A 23,988-nucleotide genomic window follows, 5' to 3' on the forward strand; every position below is an offset into this window, starting at 1 on the left:
CTGCCTGGGGCGCCAGATTGCTCAGGACCGGCCCTGATCAGAAGCCAGTCCTAGCTCATATGCGAGGCCCACTGAACAGCCAGGACGAGGAAGTCACTCATCACAACACAGTCTCCTCCATCAATAATGCACAGGCCAGGTCTACTCTCTACTATAGTCACTGGTACACAGATCACGTTACACAACAAAGTGAATGGCATAACCATATGTGTGTCTGTGTTTTAGTCTTAACCTGATCTCATCTTCCATTGTTGCGAGGATGTGAAAATGTAGAATTCTGTAGAATTCTCAATGCAGAAGGTGGAAACAGGAAAAACTCTGCCAGCCTAGTGAGCCTACATACAATGATATGTTTCATGTAGGCTGCATGGCAGAGAGTTTTCAACGCCCACAAAGCCAGCTCGAGACACAGAACCCATTATGTCATATTATACAATTGGTTCTGATAAAGCAATGCGATTGAGATCTGTGCTATAACACACTGCGCTTAGCAACAAATGTATAGTTGTTTTAAACTCTTCACCAAAACTTGATATCTCACCATGCAATGCACTAAAGCTACAGTTTATGAAATGTGTATAAAACAGTTGAATAAAAGCAATAGAACACTTGAGGTCATGTGGTATTATAGTGTCATAATGCCAACCTTAATGTAATTTACTATAACACACTCCATCTCATGTTCTATTGCTATCCGTCCTCACAATAGGACTAGACTAGAGGATACAGATTAATAACAGGGCAGGAAACTTGCCGGCACCTTTTGCTGTAAATTGGCATGAATTGGTTAATTAACAATTAGACTGGCCACATGACACAATAAGCTATAATAATTGTTATTTTGGTTGCTGTTATTATTTGATGGTAAGTAGTGTTGCTACAAAGCAGGAACATTATGTAACCATTTCATATCCTTTCCCTTCTATCCATTATCCCCCGAAACAGCAACACAAGCAATAGCAACAAACAGAAGCTGATTCTAAGTAGCTAAATAAGTAACACAGCAGGCCTACAATCACATGTTGAACATGTGACTTGACATTAGAACCGAGTATTACCCTTAGGTACAGTACTACACAGGAGTACACACACATTAAGCTTCCTTGCAGTTGCTGTTATGGGCTGATCTAGCCTGCAGTGCTGCGGCTGCCTGGGTAAGAATAGCCTCCAATCACACCACTGAAAACAGCACATTTCAATAGGACACTATAGGACAGGACAATAGTTACTCACTGTGTATAACAGAGCATGATCCTCATCAATACCTGGACAATGACCATTTGTCGGGTCAATACAGGCGTGTTTAATGAATGGAAGAAAATCAGCATTGTACTCAACAGTTCAATTTGGTGTCTGAATAAACACAATGCATGCATGAGTGTGAGCACGAGACACACACACACAAACACACACACACACACACACACACACACACTATCTATTGTGAGGGTGAAGTATCTCTCCGTCTCCTCTTAATAACTCGGGCCCTGATATGTGACTCTGGGAATGAAAAAAGTAAAACAACTGGCAGGCAGCCAACAAACCCTTATCATAGAGTCAATAAATGGCCTCCTCACAGCGTGAGGGAGGCACTACGTTGGGGAGCGTGAGAGAACGTCAAGTGCCAACTCACTCAAAAAAAATAAGGCACCCAGATTTAAATGCATTAGATTCAATGATCAAACCCACACATTAGGACCAACTCACCCAAAGCCTGCAGGAATGCTTCTCAAACTATTCCGTGTCAAGGACCCCCCAAATTGACACAAATTAGCTTGAGGACATTTTCAATATTTTCAAAAATAGCAGATGTACAAGCTCGCAAGCAGTACTAAGTGGCACGCGGTGCACTTGTAAATCTGCTATTTTTGAATTGGATAAAAGGGTTTAAAAGGATTGTGATGCTATGCTATATTAACTACTTTAGCTGGGGACGCCCTGGAATCCCCGGACCGGCCCCACTTTGAGAAGCTCTGGCCAAAAGCAACACCAATCATTGCCCAGTTGTGGCTTCTAGTGACTCAGCAGCATAACTCTTGCTCGCTCTGTGTGAGCACTTTCCGTTTGACAAGCAAAAAAAGCTGGATTCAAGAGGGGGAAGTTGGAATGGCAAGACCTGAATCAGCATCTTTCTTCACCACCGCAGACCAGGAATGGAAGAGGATGTTTACAGATCACATGTTGCTGGGAGAGGTCACTCCTTTTTATTTAACCATAGGCCTACAGTAAGCTGCCACGCCACCACACAGAGGTGACACAGGAATGCCAGGCATGACAGGACGGACGGAACAGGTACAGTAGGTGCATTACCTGCATTGGTAAGACAACTCCCCACTCTGCAGTCAATTTATGAGCAGGCTACACTAAAACAGGCTAAACAAAATTGTCAGTGATGTTACCCATGTTTTAACCCATTTAGGCCTGACGTCGAAATAAAAAAATGTCCGCTCTGAAAGAATATATATTCAAAGATTTGTGCCGCATTTTTAAGATTTTTCAAAAATAGCAGACCTACAAGCTTGTAGCGTGCCACTTGGTGGCGCGCTATGAGCTTGTAGATCTGCTATTTTTCAATAGCTAAAGTAGAACATAATGCTTAGTTAAAACACCAAAAGGGGTTCCCGTCCAGAATGGGTTTTAAATGTAGTTTGTAGTTACAAGTGTAGCGTGGGACCTGGACGGATATGAACACAGATGGATTTTTGTTCATAACCAAATGAACACATTGGAGGCACGGTACATAACCCCCCCCCATGTTCTCCCTGACACTGCTGGACTGACTCTACTTACAAGAGAAAGGGGGGGGGGGGCTGAACCAGGACCCCTACGTAATGTGAGCTTTATTGCCCATTGGAATGCAGGCTACATAAGCATGCAAGATGCTGAGAGCAACCTCTCTAAGACTACACAATGAGACAATAAAGTTTGAATAAAACTGTTCACGTATTATGCCTTTGAACCACGAATATATATATATATTTGTATACTATCTATTGGGGTTCAACCATATATATATATATTGTGTTGAATTAATGTGATGAGTGTATTATATATTATATATATAATTATATTCTGGCTTGCCTGACTTCTAATTTACATACGGCTGTACTGTTTGATATCTCCACATGTGGAAATTCATGCTGAGTGCAAATATTTAGTCAGATGTACTAATAGGAGCTCCCCAGAACCACTAGTGACGAGTTAGTATTTCATGTGCTTTATGGTTCATGGGTTAAGGGGACAGCCCCCTACAGCTCCACACACGTCCGGACCCTGCAGCTCCTTGCATGACAAGGAGCCAGTCTCCGCCTCTTCGGTATAAGCAGCCATGCTCAAGCAGCCATCTCTCTCTTCTTAACTTCTACTGGGAAGACGGAGGACCGCAGCAAGGGAGGGTTGACGCCACGTCCCCGCTCACACACACTCTGTCCTCCTTCACTGACCAGGCCCTGGGTTGACTCTGTCCCCACCACAGAAGTTCCATTTCCTGGGTAAGACCTCAGCGCCACAGCGGCCGGTTCCCAGAGACCGTGAGGCAACCCAAAACTGACCAGACGACAGGTTCTCTCTCTACGAGACTCTCAGCGCCCAGAGGATAAGACATCCCAAGTCTCCTCTGCCGCTCGAATCTTCAAGAGGGTCAGCTTAAGCCAAGCGCCACCGAGCTGATCCCGACGAGGGAAAACCGATGCCTGCACACAGCTGCCTCTGATGACTACTAAACCACTGCCCAGTGACATCCTTCTGGGCCTGCCATCCACCGCCCCTAGCCTCTGGCTAGCTCAACAGCACCACGGCCCAGCTACCACATGGTCACCGCTACAGACAATGGCTGCCATCCACTGCTGACCTCTACACACAGGCGAGCATTATATCACATGATAAATGGCAACTGAGTGTAGCGTTCAGGCAGGGTAGAGATGTTATTTTGGAAGGTAGATCTGCTATTTTTGAAACCTCACTTTTATTATTTCATGTTTCTCTTTCCTGTATTTGTTTCAGGAGCTATCACTATTTACCTTTACCTGACCTTACTTTGATCAAAAGGTTTCATTTAAACCTGTGCCAATTTTTGGGATTGTTTGTACACATTTGATATATTTTGTTATAATAAATTTATATGATTTTCATTAAGAAGTCGTTGTGTATTATATCTCAATATTTACAGTACAAGTACCGTTGGAATATTTAATGCAAGTCTGTCCAAGAATTCATGTTACATTACAGTGACGTGAGCAATATAATTATTATATTGTAATATTTTAATAATTAATATTCATAAATTATGAATATTGATATTTGAAATATTACGTCCTGACAGCTGTTACCCAGCTATATTACAGATGGTGCCCCGTGTGAGGCAGACTCTTATTCCAACTGTACGTACTGTAAATTCTGAGATTAAAATTAATATTTTCCAAAACAAAAAAAAATATATATATATATATATATTTTTGGAAAAAGTTTTTTTTTTAAATAACAATAATAATACAGGCCTAGTATTGTTGTTCTTATTTTCGTAATCGAGTTCAGTGATTTAAGTTGATCAATGTCTGGTTGGAAGTTAATTGTAGAATGATTCAAATCTAAAAACAGAATTTGAGTGAAAGCGTTTCAAAATAGGCACTATTCCAAAAATCCCTTTCTTTCCAACCCCTGAGGAAGTTAGAGAAGGCATGGTGTGTTAACAGTAGTTGTCAAAGTCATTTTTGTGGGGACTCCCCAAGTTATGATAATATATTAAATATTGTCATAATCATATCATATATCATATATGATCGACTCTGGATACACTGAGTCATCAAGCTTTGTTCAGGATTAGCGATCTAGACAAGCAAATGTGGCTATAGTGGCGTGAAACCATATGTCAAATATCCTCCATCTGACACATTGGATTCATAATATCTGTGTCAAATCGAGTAGATCTTGACATTATTTGGAAGCCCTCTCCATAACTAGAGGACGTTTTTGAAATACAGCTTTGTTTCACTTCCTGTAGAGTAAAAAATTAAGTGTTATAGGTCTATCACTAATTCTCAAGTGTAACTATAACTACTATTTACCAATAGTCATAACTGCATACTGTTGGTTAAATAGAAGTGAAACTGTGACACTCAGGTTAGTGATTGGACGTAAGCAGCTTGTCATAAGTTTGTTTTCCTTTTGTAGCCTATTAGTGACACAGTAGCAGTTGGTGTGAAATTTTGCTGGAGCAAAATTCTGCACAGATCAGCAGTCTGGTTATATGTTTTGGTTTTAATTCCTGCCTCACATTATAAGACCTTGGCCTCTGGCTCCAAGCAAGCTAGGGTTTTTGATTGAGGTGTTTATTGAAACTAAATGTGTACCATGTTGTTGGTTTGTATTTAACTTGGCCAAATGGTTAAAGTTAAACATCTCTCTGCCTAGGGTGAGAGAGGAAGTTTGTGTGCACTGTGTGTGTTTGACCGGAACCATTTTAGATTTTTGGCCCTCACACACACACCCACACACACACACACACACAACACACAACCCCCTTTGAAGATTTGTTATCAATCATTGAAAAGGGGGGTGAGTGTTGTAAACCTTTTGGGGTAGTCCATCCTGGTTCCAGGCCATAAACCCAGGCAGGATTAGCTGAGTCAACAACCAGTTGACACCAACCCCATTTAGTTTTGGCCTCCAGAGCCACACGGCAGACCTGACCCCCACCTATTTTTCTTCATCCCTTCAAATCGAAGAGGAAGAAGGGGGGGTTCTGGGCCTGTTCCCCTGTGTTGGGCCATGCAGACAGAGAGAGACAAACTCCTATCACCAATTTTGCAGAATGTATACTAGTAGTTTATTTCTAAACTCTCTCCTGGCTGTGAAAGTCTTTGTCTTGTACCAAATTGTGAGAGATTCACTTCAGTGGCAAATGTGTTCTTGTTAACCTCAAAATAATTATAATGCTATCCAACTTAGTTCCATTATGATCTAGACTTAAGCTTTAATTCATTTTGGCAGAACAGATTGGTTACAATCAGTTCAGAATCCTAGAAGTTATTATTTAATTTCCAGGGAAACAACTAAATTCTATTTTAAACTTGTTCGAACTATCAAAGTTCACCTACAAAGTATTTTCAACTTAATTTTAAGTAGACCAAACACACTTCTAGTTCCCTTAGTCACGATTATATACTGACAAGTGGTACATTATAACTATTTTTGCCAGCCGAAGAGAAATCTCATAATTTTTTTTTTCCCAGTGACTATCTCTCAGCAGTCCTTGTCTCAAAAATTGCTCAAATATGCTGCATAACATGGCATATGTGGTAGCACAAGCAATAAGAGGGCTAAATTTTGATCCCAAACTGAAAAATACTTTTCGATTTGATTGTGATACGGACATGTGTCAACTGATTACACCGTTATCAACAGCTAAGAGTCAAAAGATCGAACTGCTGAGAGATGTTTTAAAACAGGAAAATGTGACAATGCAAAGATATGGTGATTTGACTCAAATCTGTAAACTACAGAGTTCTGTCATAGATTTGCAAGACAGGATTGCATGCCTGGAGAGTCGTAAATGTACCGCTAATGATGATATGGTTAAATGTTTTCAGGACCTCCTGACCGAGGTCAGAGGTCGAACTCAGGCACGCAATGGTCAGCTTTGCTGTGGACCTGTGGAGCAGACCCAGTTGGGGGTTAATCAGTCAAAAGTAATCTCAGAATTGAATTCTAATGTGAACAAACTAAATATAGAAATCGATCAATTACGGAACACTGTGGCTTCACAGGACGCTAGCCTTAATTTTAGCGTACAGCATATTTCAATGCTGCAAGCTAAAATAGACCAAATTGACGAAAATGAGTGGGAAAACCACAGGACGTGCAATGACACATCCCCTCTCATTAGCAGTCAACAAGGAGGGGGGGGGCTGGATCCTGTTTCCTCCCCAACCTCCTATGTGCCTGATACTAAACTTTTAACCCCTTTCTCAACACGGCCAAAGCGACCCCAGGTCAGCCAATATCCTTATCGGTCCGGGGTTGTGACCCGGTCAACTGGTGGTCAGACTCCAGATTTGGTCAGAGCACAATATGGTGTAGGCATGGTGGAGGTGATGTCACCTCCACCATCAAATCAAGTAGATCCTGACCTTAACACACAGGCACATGCTAAGACCCTGGGGGATGATGTCCTGTGGAAAATCTCTAAACATATAGACCATTTTTACCCACAGGCTTCAGGCAATACAGATTCCCAAGCATACCTGGACTGTATTGTTGACAGTTTACGTTCGTATGAACCAGTCACGGTGGAAACAAAGGTGAATCTCATCCGTTTAACCTCAAGCCGCGAAGTTGCCTCCTGCCTTAGGCGGCAGGCAAGTCAAACACTACTAGACTGGCATTCTGTCTGTCAGGCAATAATCGGGGAGTTTGACCACGATGTTGCCAAAAGTGGGCTGATTTCGGCCATGGAGATTAAACAGCATGAGCAGGAAGATGTTAGGGTATTTTATAAACGTTTAATGAAAGCATTTTTCGGCAGTAAAAATAGCCCAAAGATGGAGGAAGATGTACATTTCAAGGCGTTGTTCCTAAATAATTTACTTCCCTCTGTTACAAAACACTTCCCTCTCGGAATCAATTCTGAGAAAATACGTGCCGTTGTTTTGCGATCCTTGGCAAAGGAAGCGTTTGACAGAGAATGCCATGAAGCATCTTATGTAACTGTCAGCACCCAAATCGATGACTGTCTCCCCGAAAGTCATCAGAGCCCTGTGTTGGTAAAGAATTCCCCAAAGGAATCTCGTAGACAAAAGAAATCCCGCATCTACGCTGCCAGACAGGTTTCAAGCCCCACTGATAATGACTGGAGAAAATCTATGAGGGATTATACACCTTGATAATTCTAAACAACACGGTGGTTATTTCTTTGTACGTGAATGTTTCAGACGACCACTACACTATATAGTTTGTGTCATTTGAAACATTCGGGGGGATACAGTGTTACACCTGTTGTTTGCAGTAATTATATACATCTGTTTGTACACTTTGTGTCACGTATGTCTCATAACAGTTTGAGATGTTTATACACAGGCAACACGTTTGCATGTATATAAACGAGTGTATAAGATACGGCAACATAAATTTTTTTTAGTCACTCCATGATGATGAACATTATCTGTGTGCCTTGATCATTATTTGTTTTACTAACCATAGGTGAGGTAACAGCATGTATTAACTACACTGTAGCTCCACCCACATTGGTTGTGATTTTGCCCCATCAAAGGTGATTTAAACTGATAAGTAATATATCAAGGAATATGTTTGACAGACAAGGGCCAACCATGGTTGACCTTTGTCCATCGCAGATGACAGCTGTTAATACTGCTGGCCGACTTCACAGGGATTCGTGCACTGTACAAAGCTTAGTGGTATTTTGTTTTAAGCATATAAGTTGTGAGTGAATCAGGAGCTTTGATTCCTCGCCCCTGATCAGGGTGGGGGTGGTAGGGGCCCTGTATGCCACTTTTACAACTGTGACATGAGTCCCTCTTTTCACAGGATAACAGAGTCATGAACTGTTGATCTGTAGTGATGGGAGGAACAATGGCTGTAATGCTTAAAACACTATACCAATTTGCTAGGGACAGTAACCCACATGTGCATGTCCAATTTGTGAATCTAAGGCCATCATTTTTGTCAATTACAACTATATAGAAATGATGTCTCCACACACACTTCATCATTTCGGTGACTAGGAGAGATGCCTACTATTATAGGTCTAAAGCCTACAGCAAACCTTTGACGTAGCTAGACCCAATCAAACCCAATCTAACCGGTAGCTAAACTACACGTGACTACTTCACGTCAGTTAGAGTGAACTCACTGCTTAAAATAAACTATGGTAAACAAAAACAGATCTTAGAAAGAAGTGCTCTGATAAAAAGGCATGACAAATGCTAACACATCACTCCTCCAATTATAGCCTACATTATAATAGGAGTTTTCTAAACAGTCTCAGCTCTATTTGAGATTACCTGTATGTTACCTGTGTTTTCTTTGTTTTGAATTGTTTTGAATTGTTGTTCAAATCAGTTTGTACTAGAGTTAATCAATCTATTCACGTCACAGTGAGTAGAACAAGTATGCTTTCTTTCCACATAGTAAACAAAACATACAGTAATTTATGTGCATTTTTAGGAGTTTCTCCTTTTGTGTTTTTGGCCTTATTCTTTCAATTTTGTGTAGACTTGTTTTGTGTTTAACTTGAAGCCTCTGACTATAGAGCCACGGCCTATAAGAGAACTTTCTTTCAAGAAGTCCAGAGTTATACAGTCACCAGAACAGTTTAGCAGATAAGAAGTTGCCATTTAATCATGCGATGTATATGCTCTGTGTACTCTGTGTTCATCCTCTCACTTTTTACTTTTGCCCTCAAAGATCAAGGACTCAACGTGTCGTTTCGTCATGATACTGAGGACAAAGGGGGGACATGTAGCGTGGGACCTGGACGGATATGAACACAGATGGATTTTTGTTCATAACCAAATGAACACATTGGAGGCACGGTACATAACCCCCCCCCATGTTCTCCCTGACACTGCTGGACTGACTCTACTTACAAGAGAAAGGGGGGGGGGGGCTGAACCAGGACCCCTACGTAATGTGAGCTTTATTGCCCATTGGAATGCAGGCTACATAAGCATGCAAGATGCTGAGAGCAACCTCTCTAAGACTACACAATGAGACAATAAAGTTTGAATAAAACTGTTCACGTATTATGCCTTTGAACCACGAATATATATATATATTTGTATACTATCTATTGGGGTTCAACCATATATATATATATTGTGTTGAATTAATGTGATGAGTGTATTATATATTATATATATAATTATATTCTGGCTTGCCTGACTTCTAATTTACATACGGCTGTACTGTTTGATATCTCCACATGTGGAAATTCATGCTGAGTGCAAATATTTAGTCAGATGTACTAATAGGAGCTCCCCAGAACCACTAGTGACGAGTTAGTATTTCATGTGCTTTATGGTTCATGGGTTAAGGGGACAGCCCCCTACAGCTCCACACACGTCCGGACCCTGCAGCTCCTTGCATGACAAGGAGCCAGTCTCCGCCTCTTCGGTATAAGCAGCCATGCTCAAGCAGCCATCTCTCTCTTCTTAACTTCTACTGGGAAGACGGAGGACCGCAGCAAGGGAGGGTTGACGCCACGTCCCCGCTCACACACACTCTGTCCTCCTTCACTGACCAGGCCCTGGGTTGACTCTGTCCCCACCACAGAAGTTCCATTTCCTGGGTAAGACCTCAGCGCCACAGCGGCCGGTTCCCAGAGACCGTGAGGCAACCCAAAACTGACCAGACGACAGGTTCTCTCTCTACGAGACTCTCAGCGCCCAGAGGATAAGACATCCCAAGTCTCCTCTGCCGCTCGAATCTTCAAGAGGGTCAGCTTAAGCCAAGCGCCACCGAGCTGATCCCGACGAGGGAAAACCGATGCCTGCACACAGCTGCCTCTGATGACTACTAAACCACTGCCCAGTGACATCCTTCTGGGCCTGCCATCCACCGCCCCTAGCCTCTGGCTAGCTCAACAGCACCACGGCCCAGCTACCACATGGTCACCGCTACAGACAATGGCTGCCATCCACTGCTGACCTCTACACACAGGCGAGCATTATATCACATGATAAATGGCAACTGAGTGTAGCGTTCAGGCAGGGTAGAGATGTTATTTTGGAAGGTAGATCTGCTATTTTTGAAACCTCACTTTTATTATTTCATGTTTCTCTTTCCTGTATTTGTTTCAGGAGCTATCACTATTTACCTTTACCTGACCTTACTTTGATCAAAAGGTTTCATTTAAACCTGTGCCAATTTTTGGGATTGTTTGTACACATTTGATATATTTTGTTATAATAAATTTATATGATTTTCATTAAGAAGTCGTTGTGTATTATATCTCAATATTTACAGTACAAGTACCGTTGGAATATTTAATGCAAGTCTGTCCAAGAATTCATGTTACATTACAGTGACGTGAGCAATATAATTATTATATTGTAATATTTTAATAATTAATATTCATAAATTATGAATATTGATATTTGAAATATTACGTCCTGACAGCTGTTACCCAGCTATATTACACAAGTACAAATAAGTAAGAACCAAAGTGGAAGTACATCAGGTTTAAAAAAAAATCGTTGTACCAGCGTCAACTAAAATGATGAACGAGGCTCTGAAACAGCAGTGACTGTGGGAAGTTAGATTAACCACACTGTGTGTGCACTTGTGTAATGTTGTGTCCTCCTCTGTTATCTATGTTATGTTTTGTTTGTCAGTGATGTTTTGTGTGTGTGGCTGCAAGCAGGGCTGAAAGCCCAAGACAAATTGATATACGGATCCCCATCCCCATCTGAAAACCACATTACTCCGGTCCTAGCCTCCCTCCACTGGCTTCCTGTCCATTTCCGAATACATTTTAAGATTTTGCTATTTGTTTTTAAAGCCCTAAATGGGCTGCCCCCCCTGTACCTGTCAGAACTCATTGACCCTTATGTTCCGCCCAGACCCCTCAGGTCAGCTGACAAGCTACTGCTAACCGACCCCAAAACCAAATACAAGATGAGAGGTGACCGGGCCTTTGCAGCGGCCGGCCCTAGACTCTGGAACAGCCTACCCCTCCACATTCGTTCTGCCACCTCATTAGAGGTTTTTAAGTCCCTATTGAAGACTCTCTGTGGCCTTCGACAGTGCCTGATTATGTAAATGTTATACTGTCCATAGCTCTATTTTCTTTTCTTATTTTGTCTCTCTGTTCCTCCATATTGTTGCACTTTTGTTATGTCTTTTCTATTTTTATACCTGTACAGCACTTTGGTCGACCATTGGTCGTTGTAATATGTGCTATATAAATAAAGTTTGAGTTGAGTTGAAAACGTTTTGTGCCAGGTAGGTACCCCCAGAAGAGAAGATTTATATAAAAAAGCAACATTTTCTCAAAAATATATAATATAGCCAACATATAAATGGATAAAGTGGTTAAGGTTATTGCGATGCTTTGTTAACTACTTTTTAACCTCCACCCCGTGCTTGTGCTCAGCTTGCTCTCGCCCATTGTATTGTACAACAGGCATTCACTACATTGACCCAAAAGGCGTAGAAATCTAAGACAAAGGCAATGATGATGATGACACATAACATGAGGAGAAAAGACTGAGGTAGTGAAACTGCAAAAGGAATCTGTGTAGCAGCACAATAGCAGGACAGGAACATGAAGGGGAACCAAATCAAGGTGGCAGATGGAAAAGGATATAACAGGTTATGAAACCAATACGCTTCATTTCTTTGCAAAGTACTTCATCGATATTGTGACAGTATTGTGGGAATGACTAATGGTGCTTTCACAAAATATGTATTTTTTTTAAATAAATAATCAGTAATGCCTAAATAATAACCTAGTGGAGATATACAGTAGGAAAATAACAGAACAGATCAAAGAATAAAGTAACCGTTTGACTGTAATGAAGCCTTAAATGAAGCCCTAAAAATGTAAAATCCCCAATATTTAGTCTCATACTGTGCATCACTATATCGATATAGTCCTATAACTTGTAAAAGATGGGTTACAAAAAAATAAAATCATACAAGAATAGTCATAATTGTGGACAGAGAAATAAAAAAAAACAAAATTCAACGGAAAAATAAATGAAATACACAAACATCTCAGTGTAGGCAAACACAATGTCGGAGGGAACCGACAGTGCGTTTTAACAGCCGGCGACAGCCTGACGTATTTTCCGGAAGTGCGTTATGTGTCTATAGAACGTCTATAGAACCCGGCGGTAACTACTGCCGATAGTGGGCGGAGGAACGTCGCCCGAAAACATGAAAAAAAGCTTGCCGCTGTTCTCCCGCTGTTAAAACACACTGTCAGAGTTGGTGGCACACGCTGGGGGTGGTGAGACCCAGTGGGCAACTGGGCATGGATGGATGGAGGTGTTGAGGATGAGCGTCACATCACTGGGGGAGAACCAAGGCACTGTCATTCAGAACACACAGGTGAGGAACGGAAGCAATGGGTGTCTTGTCATCCTATCTTCACACACACACACGCACGCACGCACGCACGCACGCACGCACGCACGCACGCACGCACGCACGCACGCTAATCACGGGGCTGTGCCAGCTCCGAACCAGACCACCAAAATAATGTAAAAACGGCTTGGTGTTGAAGAAGGCACCACCAGCTATGAACAGGATTCATAGTCTTTGATCCGGTAGGAATGGAAATCCACATTGTAGCGAACACTGGAGTGAGAGATTTATTTTTTCCTGGTGAAGGAACAAAAAAAAACAATGGACAGACCTTGAGAGTTGGGATGGACCAAGCTCAAGGACAAGTGAGTGGAGGAGGTGGTTTGGGGTGTGTTGTTGTCCAGCCAGCATGCCATTTGATTTCCTTTTTGGTCAGATCACAGTGGGGGAGGGGGTGGGTGTTGGGTGGGGTGGTGGTCTCCCTCCTACCTGGGGAGGGGATGGGGGTTGTGGGCTTAAAGTATATATTAATAGAGACAGCACTGGATTTCTCCTCCCATCCACTTACATTAAGTTGCTCAAAAGCGCATGAGGCGATTTCACTCCTCCTTCCGGGTAGGAACAGAGTGCATTCTGGGATGGATTGGGCCAAATCGTGAACGCGCTGGGCCGTTGACTATCATTGCACGCGTTCACGTATGAAACAGCGTTCACCGTTCACGTGTCATCATGAACGTGCGCAATGATAGTCAACGGACCAGAATTGGCCCAGCGCTGCAATACCAAATCCGGCCACTATGTCCATTTCGCCTGAGGGTTTCCTCCGGGTGCCGTCTCTATAGAGCACGGAAGTCTGACGTCACTTTCAGTAGACGGCACCAACACACAGGTTCATGTATTCTTTTATTTGCATTGAAATCTCCATAGGGCGATTTTAGGTCGCTTCATATAAGAACTGTGTTAAATAAACCGACCACCCCGGCCTTTCTGTCAGGGGAGTGGCTGTGCGTCGTTAATGATGTCCATTCATATTTGATACAGCCAGTTTCTGGAGAAAATGTAATTAATGTGGCCGCAAAAGCCTTGAAACTACATATGAAGGCAATGTCGCTGCTAATATACGTCACGCCCAGCTGTCAACACATTGCGTTCCTGAGATTCCTCGTTGACGTAAGCTCAGCTGGTGGTGACTCGACTCGTACTAAAAATAAACGTAATTGACATTCAGTTTCTGTTGTGCGACGGGCAGATGCAGCCACCCCCCCTACCCGGAAATGTAGTCTCTGGGTTGTTTGACTCGTTTCTAAAGCTTATTTTGTTACTCTTTGGGTATATTTGTACATTTCCACCTTCAGTCGATGCTTCATATCCATATGAGTGAAAAGGCCGGGGTGATCGGTTTATTTTTCAAACACAGTTCTTATATGAGGCGATCTAAAATCCCCCTTCAAATAAAAAGTACATGAACCTGTGGACTGACGCCCTCTACTGACAGTGACGTCAGGACTTTGGTGCTCTATTCATATATACTCTAAGGTTGGGGGGGTGGTACCGTGGTGCACCGTCTCCCTCCTACCTGGGGAGGCAGTGGGGGTGGGGGTTGGGTGCACCGTCTCCCTCCTACCTGGGGAGGCAGCGTCTCCGTCCAGAAGGTTGTCGTCCTCGGTGGTGTGGAAGTCCATGACGGCGCCGGCTCCATCCAGCAGCTCCTCGTCGCTGCTGGCGCTGGTGATGCTGTTGTAGCTGTTCCTGCAGTGGCCTCTGTTGTACAGCTGCTCCGACTCCATTTAGCTACGCGCCCAGTGGTGGTGCCCTGGATGGGACGGGACGGGGCGGGAGGAGGGGAGGGGGGGTTGGAGGAAGGAAGGAAGGAAGGAAGGAAGGAAAGGAAGGAGTAATGGAAATATACATGCAAGGCTGTGAGGATGCGTTATGTTAGGTTACAGTCAGTGTCTAATGATGAGGTATTATGAGTTGGGCAATATCACGAGGTTTGTTAAGCGTTATTCATAGTCTGATTTATCGGTGGTGAGGTGACCACCGCAACTACAACATGGCGTCACGGAGCCGCGGTGAAGAGCAAACCACCGCTCTCCCCAGCCCTTCTCTGTTTTTACTCACCACCGATCCACGTTATTACAGCTCCGGTGGTCACCTCACCACCCAAAACCCAGACTATGAATAGGCCTTTACAGAGACGATGTCAAGAATAAAAAAAAGTCTGCACACCAATTTCTGCTCCCAGTTATATCTTTACTTCAAATGTGGTAACGTTTTGCGCCGCAGACCTTTTGGAAGGTGTGAGGAAGTAACCTGACTCCGCCAGATGGGGCAGCAGAGAGTACACTGGGTTCCCCCCTCCTGCTCCCATCTGGGAACTCTCAGGCAGACTTGATGCCCGGCCACAAAACGGCCTGACCAATCAGCAGCTAGAAGCTGCTGCTAGAAGCTGCTAGAAGCTGCTGCTGATTGGCCAGGCTGTTTTGTGGCCGGGCATCAAGTCTGCCTGAGAGTTCCCAGATGGGAGCAGGAGGGGGGAACCCAGTGTACTCTCTGCTGCCCCATCTGGCGGAGTCAGGTTAGTGAGGAAGGGCTGCAGCCCGAAACGTTACCACATTTGAAGTAAAGTAAAGATATAACTGGCAGCAGAAATTGGTGTGCAGACTTTATTCTTGATATGGGACTTTGTTTGGCACCCAGCCTACTTAGGGATTTGGATGAAAAACAGCCAAAAGACATGCTTTTGGCTGTTTTTCAGCCTCTGCTACTTGTTACAGAGACGACACGTCATCAATATTCGATACGCTAACGTTTCAATATCGTCGCGTTTAGCAATTCATTTCTCGATTCAGCAGTATCATTCTGTTCATGTTTTATGTGTCGGCAACTCTTCACGAATTAAATCAGACTTTTGAATATAATAGGTCGAAAAGGAAGCGACATTGCGGTGTAGAGGAATTTGAATATCAAATACATATTCATGAGCATACTGTATATATTTATATAATATTGGAATATTCTATATATTGCCCAGCCCCAAGGTAAAGAAAGTGTTAAACACACATGCACACACACCCACACAAGATAAAGCTACAATCTCTTGATTTGTTTTGTGTCCATTGTCTGTCTCTCTCTCTCTCTCTCGAACGATGTGGTATACAAAAATGGCCATAACTTTTAACTTTTTTCGCGATGTTTCCAGCAGAGCAGGCCTCTCATTCTGTGGACGTTAATGACCAAATTAATAGAAAAAAACACAAACAAAAAGTACGGCATGAGATCACCGTTGAGCTTTTGGGCCTGTGGCTCCCCGGCTATTACCCGATAACAGGGTATATTTTCTCAAGTGAAGTAATGAGACGTGAAGTGACACGTTTTGAGCTTGTAGATCTGCTACTTTTTCTATTATTCTTTATTTATGTTTAATACCTGAAAAGTAACAGTTTTGGACATATGAGGTTACCACCCACCCGGCAGAGACAACGTGCTAGTTAAATAATTGTATTAACCCATTTAGGCCTGACGTCGAAATAAAAAAAACGTTCACTCTGAAAGTATATATATATATTCAAAGATTTGTGCCGCATTTTTACGATTTTTCAAAAATAGCAGACCTACAAGTTCATAGCGCGCCACTCGGTGGCGCGCTATGAGCTTGTAGATCTGCTATTTTTCAATAGCTAAAGTATAACATAATGCTTAGTTAAAACACCAAAAGGGGTTCCCGTACAGAATGGGTTAACATTCTCTTTACGCTACCACACAGACTGATTCAAAATAAATAATATTTAGATTTATGCAAATGATTTTATTAATTCACAAAAATCAAGACAGATTGTAGCTTTTAATTAGGTACACTGTGACATAGAGTATGCAGTCTTGCAGGTATGCACACAGAGAAGAGACGCAAAGAGACGAGAAAGAAAGTATTTGGGATAGACGGACATTGCATGCAGCATAATAAAACAAGACATCACATCACATCACATAATACAGAAACATTTAATAAAATAAATAAGATAAATAAAAAGTAGAGACTGCAAAAAGGATTTTATTTAATACAGTTTCAATCAGAAAACATATGAATGAGCTGAGAGGAACTCTCCCTGCTACAGAGGTAGAAAGGCCAACAGCCATACAAAGAATATCCCTGGACCAAAGACACACAGGTCAGGGACACCCTCTTTCTTTGGAGTTTCGCCCCAGGTGGGCATGGCTAACCCTGACCTCGCGTCACCAGGCTTTCCACCTCGGAGGAAAGCCTGGCCTGTGTTACTAAATTGCCGTGTGATCCGGTCGGGAGCGCTTGATATCGTTACGTTATGTTGTAGTCATTGTTTTGTAGTCATCAGGCCGGGAACTCTCTAAAGTCAGAACTTCCTTTCCCGCTCAAATTGGAAGAATAATACCTTCCCAATAAAAGCCTTGATGCAGCGTAGTGCGAGTCACGCTTTTATTCTTCCGGTTTGAGGGAAAGGAAGTTCTGATTTAGTTCCGGCCGGAAGACTACAAAACAATGACTACAACATGATGACGTAATGATATCATCTGCTCCCGACCGGATCATAAACCCGAAAAGAAATGCTGCCCAGGCTAAGTAAACCCTAACCTTTAATCTCACAAAAATATGCCTAGTATAAGAGAACCACGCCCACCTGGGCAAAACACCTGGGGAAAGAGAGAGTCCGCAGACGCACAAGTCTGGTCGGATGAACACAGTAACACACTCATCCCCCTTACAATACAAAATACTGTACAATAGACTTTATATTGTTGCAGAATCATGCCTAATACTGTATGCCTCAACATGATTTTGTTGGATGGTAAAATGTTGAAAATACACTTTAATGCAGTTTAAAAATGTACATATTTAATTTTCTGCTACTTCAGTCTTTTCCCTGTTTGTTTTGCGTATCCATCACGCAATGTGACCACCTGAACACAGGTCTCCAAAACAACAAAAGTGGGATCAACCCTGGGCCAAGGGAGAGATTATGCACTACACTACACACACACCTGTGTGGGAAACCAAACAGACTAATTCACACACACACACACACACACACACACACACACACACACACACACACACACACACACACACACACACACACACACACACACACACACACACACACACACACACACACACACACACACACACACACACACACACACACACACACACACACACACACACACACACACACACACACACGACAAGGGAGTGAGTAATCAGGCTCGCTTTTTGGATTCTCGCAGGGCTACCCTGCTGCTACACATTATTCCTAATAATTAACAGTCAACGCCGCAGCATGTAGAGAAAATGGGCCCACATGGTGTGTGTGTGTGTGTGTGTGTGTGTGTGTGTGTGTGTGTGTGTGTGTGTGTGTGTGTGTGTGTGTGTGTACATTTGTATTCACTTGAGAATGCCACTTTGTGACATCAACCTTTCTGCAGGAACCATGCAGACCAGGAAGTGTATTTTTAGACGGGGGGGATTAGGTGGTACTGCCACACACACCACGTGAGCATCCTGTACACAGCGACAGCGTCAGGGGGAGAATACCAATGCTAGCCTGGGGGAAGCAGAACACATGTCTGTGTCGGGGTCAAGATTTGTTGTTCAAAAAGGTTTCAAAAATCTCTCTCTCTCTCCCTCTCTCTCTCTCCCCCCTCTCTCTCTCTCTCTCTCTCTCTCCCCCCCCCCCCCCCCTCTCTCTCTCCCCCCCCCCCTCTCTCTCCCCCCCCCCTCTCTCTCTCCCCTCCCCCCCTCTATCTCTCCCTCTCTCGCCACCTTGTGGTGAAGTTACACGCTACAGCTAAAATTATCTCAAGCTGGCTGAAGGAAAACTGTTATGATATGAGTAACTGGAGGGCTTCAGATTGAGGCACTGATGGAGAGAGCTTTGATTTGCCTTGTCTCGCTCTCCAAGTGATCTGTAGGAGTTCTTAACTTTTTTTTAAATTGAACTAGACAACTCACTCTTTCAGACAAGTCAAGCTTTCTGAAGGTCTTTCGTTGTGGCACATTCACAACAGAGAATTTTCAATAAATCATTCAAAAACTCTATTCTGCCATAACAGAACTTATGCTACCAACTACAGTGATTTGACCTGAATCTGCTAAAGAGTTAAGGACTCCTCTGTAACTGACACTAGTAGAGTCAAACAAACTCCATCTTTTATATAGATGTTTGGGCGTGCATTTATTTGTGAAACAAAGCATGGGCCTAAATGCAGAGCCCTACTCACTTTGACTTATACAGCTATTGATCTGCCATTTAGAACAGGTTATAATGAAAGGAATGAGCAACAGGATTAGCCTGGCTGGAAGAACTTGCAAGACATTTTGAAGGTGAGTTTTAGGAAATGTCCATGTGTAAGCACCTCAATTCAGTCAGGGGTTAGCCTCAGAGACCCAGACGTTTTTATTTAGTCAGGGGTTTATTCTAAAGGGTAGCAACGTGTAATCAGACTATGGTGGCTTGAATTTATGTTAATATTGTGGATTCTGTACTGTTAAGCTTAGAATCTCCTCCTTGTGTGAAACTTGTAGGACAAGGCTACAAACAATGACAACAGATGTCATTTCAAACCATCATTCACCTTTTTATCTAAATTGATTCTGACAAAATTGGTTATGACAAAGATCCCATGCTCTGAGGAGCCAGAGGTAAAACTGAAGAGCCCTAAATTCAGACTACTACTACCATGGGCGTGCAGACAGTGTTACAGAGGCAGGGGCTGGAAGAAAATAGCCAATCTACAAGCTCTCAACACGTCGTGCTGCGACACGTTGAGAGCTTGTAGATCTGCTATTTTCCGGGCGTGACCCCGCACTCGTTGGTTACTGGAGATGCAGCGATGACATGGATTTTCCAAACAAACTCTTTCAACGCAAAATGCTGCGTTCAAGATCAGGAGAGTTCAGAAAAAAGCAATTCTCGGGTATGGCATGGAAAGGAGAGGAGGGCATTTGCATTTCTTTCACCATAGTAAATGCTAGCATTCATGGTCTGGAGAGGGCAGTTGTTTTACAGACTTGTAAAGGGGAAGGGGCCCTTTTTCACATTCCCCAAGTTGGTCAGTTGTCTGCAAGTCAGTTGTCGGGCAACCCGAACGGGACCTTTCGAATGGTCTATGTGTGCACATGCCTGTTACACAAACCTAAGTGAAGCAAAGAAGAGGACATAACACCACCCTCGGAGGCCAACCACATCCACTCTCTGTGAGAGGCAATGTGCTGTATCAATTCAACAGATCAAATCTCTACTCAGATTGTTTGCATAAGGAACGCCAAGGGGAGGTCTGCATCTTATATAGAGTATCTCAGTACCATACATATTTGATATCTTGGAGTTTGGGTAAGATTTGGACACTGTCCAAATTAAGACCATTAAGACCTGAGGCCCAAAAAATGCTATATTCTTCCAACACTTTCAAATATTTTTCAAAAACAAGCTTGCAGCGCGGCACCAAGTGACACACTGTGAGCTTGTAGATCTTCCATTTTCTGAATAGCCAAGCCAACACCAAAATCTAAAATGACACCGATTTTGGTTTCAATGGAGTAAGAGTGGGCCGAGTTTGACTGGGTTCTGCTTTGCGGTTTTAAAAGCAAACTTTGCCAAACTTTGCCAATAAATGATAGAAATGTTGTATTTGTAACAGAAAATAAGCTACACATGCTTCATGTTGTACCTTCACTTTCCTATCTCTCTGCTGCTGCTGCTGTCTTAGCAAAGTGCCTTCAAAATCATCTTCAAAAAGAGGACATCGTTGAACAAGCACTGTATCAGTTATGCTGATTCATGCAACATTGGTCCTCCTGTGGAACCAATTTTAGCATGTTTCACTCCACAGAGGGGAGCGTGAAAGAAGGCAATTAACAGATAAAATAAGCTTTGTCTTTATCACAGCATAATCCAACATGAAGTGTTTGCTCTATTTATATTATGCTGCAAAGTCTCAGATTTTAACAAAAGCTTTCCAATTATTTATACCCTCACCACCCAGTTACCTTGCTCTATCAAATGAAGAAGAGATTATACAAATGTATAATTATGACAGGCTATATTATATCTATATTTTCATTGTTTTCCCAAGTTCTTGCCATTGGTGGCGATTCAGAGCTATAATTATATCAGGGAAACTTGAGTATGGAGTACAAAAGAGTACAAGCCTACATCAGATTTCATGCATTTGAGGACACAGCGCTACAAGGTAGATGGTGACGTTATATTAACAAATTTAGCTCGGGACCCCCTGGTACCCCACTTTGAGAATGGGTCATCTACCTCAGGGTTAAATAGGGACGCCAGGTTGAAAGTAGATAAATAGGAATTGAAATGAAATATAAATGCAGATCTGTGCATTATCTGGATCACCACAATCTCATGTGAAACAAATGACCGTTTTCTGATCACTGAAGCATCCAATAACAAGTTTAGTTGTTTTGTTTTTTTACTTGACTTTGATGTCCCTTGTCTTGACTTGTTACAGTACATGTTTTTATAGATACTTATTACGTAATGTCTCTTTGTTATGTGTGTGTGTGTGGACCGTAGGCAGCTAGCTAATGGGGATCCTAAAGACTCAAAGAATAAAGAATAAAAGCAAATACTATTACTAAAAAATGACTATTACTGTTACACTACTACTAGACTGCTACAGTCTAATATTAAACAGAATTGCCAGATTTCGTGAGAGAAATAAGCAACTTTAATATATTAGCGCCCCTCACTTCACACGGGCGGAACACAGATCTGGTACAGTGGTCACAAAATACTTTTGGATGGAAATGATGAAAATGTTTGAGAACCAGTGGTTTAAACAACATCAGGAGGCAAGCCTCCCCCCCCAAATAAAAATAAAATATAGATAAATAAAAACAGTAAAAATAAAACAAAAACAACTACCACTATGTAAGCAACTTTACAGAAGAACAAGCCCAGGCAGACATGGCAATACTGGTAGCTACTTAGATAGCGGACCTTATCACCATGGAGGTGTTGCCGCGGCGACAGTTGCTGGGACATGACTCGGCATTTCACCACCACGGCCACGCTCAGTCGCTCACAGAACACCTGCTCTAGACTAGACAGACAGTCACTCACACTCACAGCACCACCAGAGGCCTTGACATGCATCCTTCAGACTATAGACAGACAGAGAGTCACTCACACTCACAGCACCACCAGAGGCCTTGACATGCATCCTTCAAAAGCTGCTGCTCAATATTATGGATCGCCTCATAACAAAACAACCAACACGGGATGTAGTTTGGACCTTGCTAATTAATAGTCACTGTCACAACAACTAGACCCATTGAGACCTGAGGCCCATTCTACAAATGCCTTCGAAATCAGTAGTTTGCCCACTTTTTTTTCTCCAAAAATGTTCAAAAATAGTGCACGTACAAGCTTGACCCATTGAGTTACCGTAAAACTCTGCTATTTTTTTAATAGCAAATCTAAAATGACACACTATGCTTTCCTGGTTTAGCAGTTTGAGGTTACACACAATATGATATTATTTGTGAGATATCATACAGACACATAGGACTTATGAAAAATGTATTTCTGACTGATTGTAATATTGTTTTATTTCTTCTTTTTCTTTTTAAACTTAAATACAGTTTCTTAAGTATTTCAGTATTATCTGTAAGCCACCTTTTTTTTATCCCACGATTTTGCAACCCATTTTTTTTCACCCAGTGTCAATTATCTAATTTAATCCTGGGCGCTACACTTCCTCTGTCAACCTGGGGAGAGCAACAGACTGACCTCATGCTTCCTTCTATGCACGAGGAGACCAGGCTGCTTCTTTTCACCTGACAGGGGGGAATTTCCCCGGCCGGACGTAGCGCGTGGAAGGAACACGTTATTCCGACCAGTTCCTCTCCCCTCCATCAGGCACCCCGGCTGGCCAGGGGGAGGCAGTTTAGATACAATTAAAGATGAAACATGACGCAACCAAAAAATACTACAAACTACAACCAACTGTAATCCCTTACTGTCAATTATCAAAGGTATCTTCTATCAAATTGTTACACTTTGCCAAAATATACAATTTGCCCATATTCGTGAAGAAGTCTAGAGGGATTGTACATCTACCCAGCCCACAATCAAATGAAAAGTAGCTACATTTTCAAACCAATATTCTTACAGACAGTGGTCTTGTTTCATTTCACAATAACTCACATTTTGTTTTATACATTGTGAATTTATATATTATTTTTTGCAATGAAACTCCTTTGTAATGAAACAAATGTGTATTCAACAATTAACACAACACAATGTGCTTTGAAGTCTAAAGAAGAAAATAAGCTAGTCCAAATAGTTTCTCTTCAAAAATATGACATAAATCAAACCTCACCACAAGTGGTAGCCGTAATTTGCAACTCTAGCGTTGCAAATTGCGGCTACACAAGTGGATGAATACAACAAAAAATAATGGGCCCAGGTAGTAACTCAATTAACCCACACATAGCTACAGTCATTCTTACTAAGTTACTACTTATCATAAAATAAATCATAGTGCCTTGAATTATATCTAGTTTACTAACTTATAGGGTTAGTAAACTTGTTGTTAGAATGATCATAGCTTTCTGAGTTACTGCACGTGTTTCTGACCAAGTGCTTTTCTTCCTTGTAATTGTAGTGCACAAATATTAAGAGAAGAGTCTTTATACTGTACCACTGAGGCCATGATTGTTCTCCGAGATGTTACACAAGGCTGCATTTGTATTAGCAGCAGCACACATAACTTATGCAAGTGAGCAGCAACCTAAAAACACTTGTGACAGGGAGCATATGACTCACTTCAGCCCTATACATACTACCCAAAACAACATGACAACAATACCAGCATTACAACTACGCTAAAAGCTAATACAAAATTATGACTTTCTCTGGCTGAATTTAAATGAAAGCATGTATT

The 23,988-nt window shown here is 42.3% G+C and overlaps 1 protein-coding gene across 4 annotated transcripts in view; it reads right to left on the reverse strand.

Moving 5' to 3' along the window:
* Positions 1–23,988, reverse strand: part of clcn3 (chloride channel 3) — a 73,613-nt gene that overhangs the window by 48,927 nt on the left and 698 nt on the right. For 3 of the 4 annotated variants that reach the window (XM_079491035.1, XM_079491031.1, XM_079491036.1), the window contains exon 2: positions 14,669–14,857. The exons of the other annotated variant lie outside the window; for it this stretch is intronic. In XM_079491035.1, the coding sequence (XP_079347161.1) occupies positions 14,669–14,831 (163 nt within the window). In that variant the 5' untranslated portion in view covers positions 14,832–14,857. The remainder of the gene's footprint in view (positions 1–14,668; positions 14,858–23,988) is intronic. 4 annotated transcript variants of the gene reach the window in all.

Source organism: Electrona antarctica (assembly GCF_951216825.1).
Source record: "Electrona antarctica genome assembly, chromosome: 21".
NCBI classification, from domain to species: domain Eukaryota; kingdom Metazoa; phylum Chordata; class Actinopteri; order Myctophiformes; family Myctophidae; genus Electrona; species Electrona antarctica.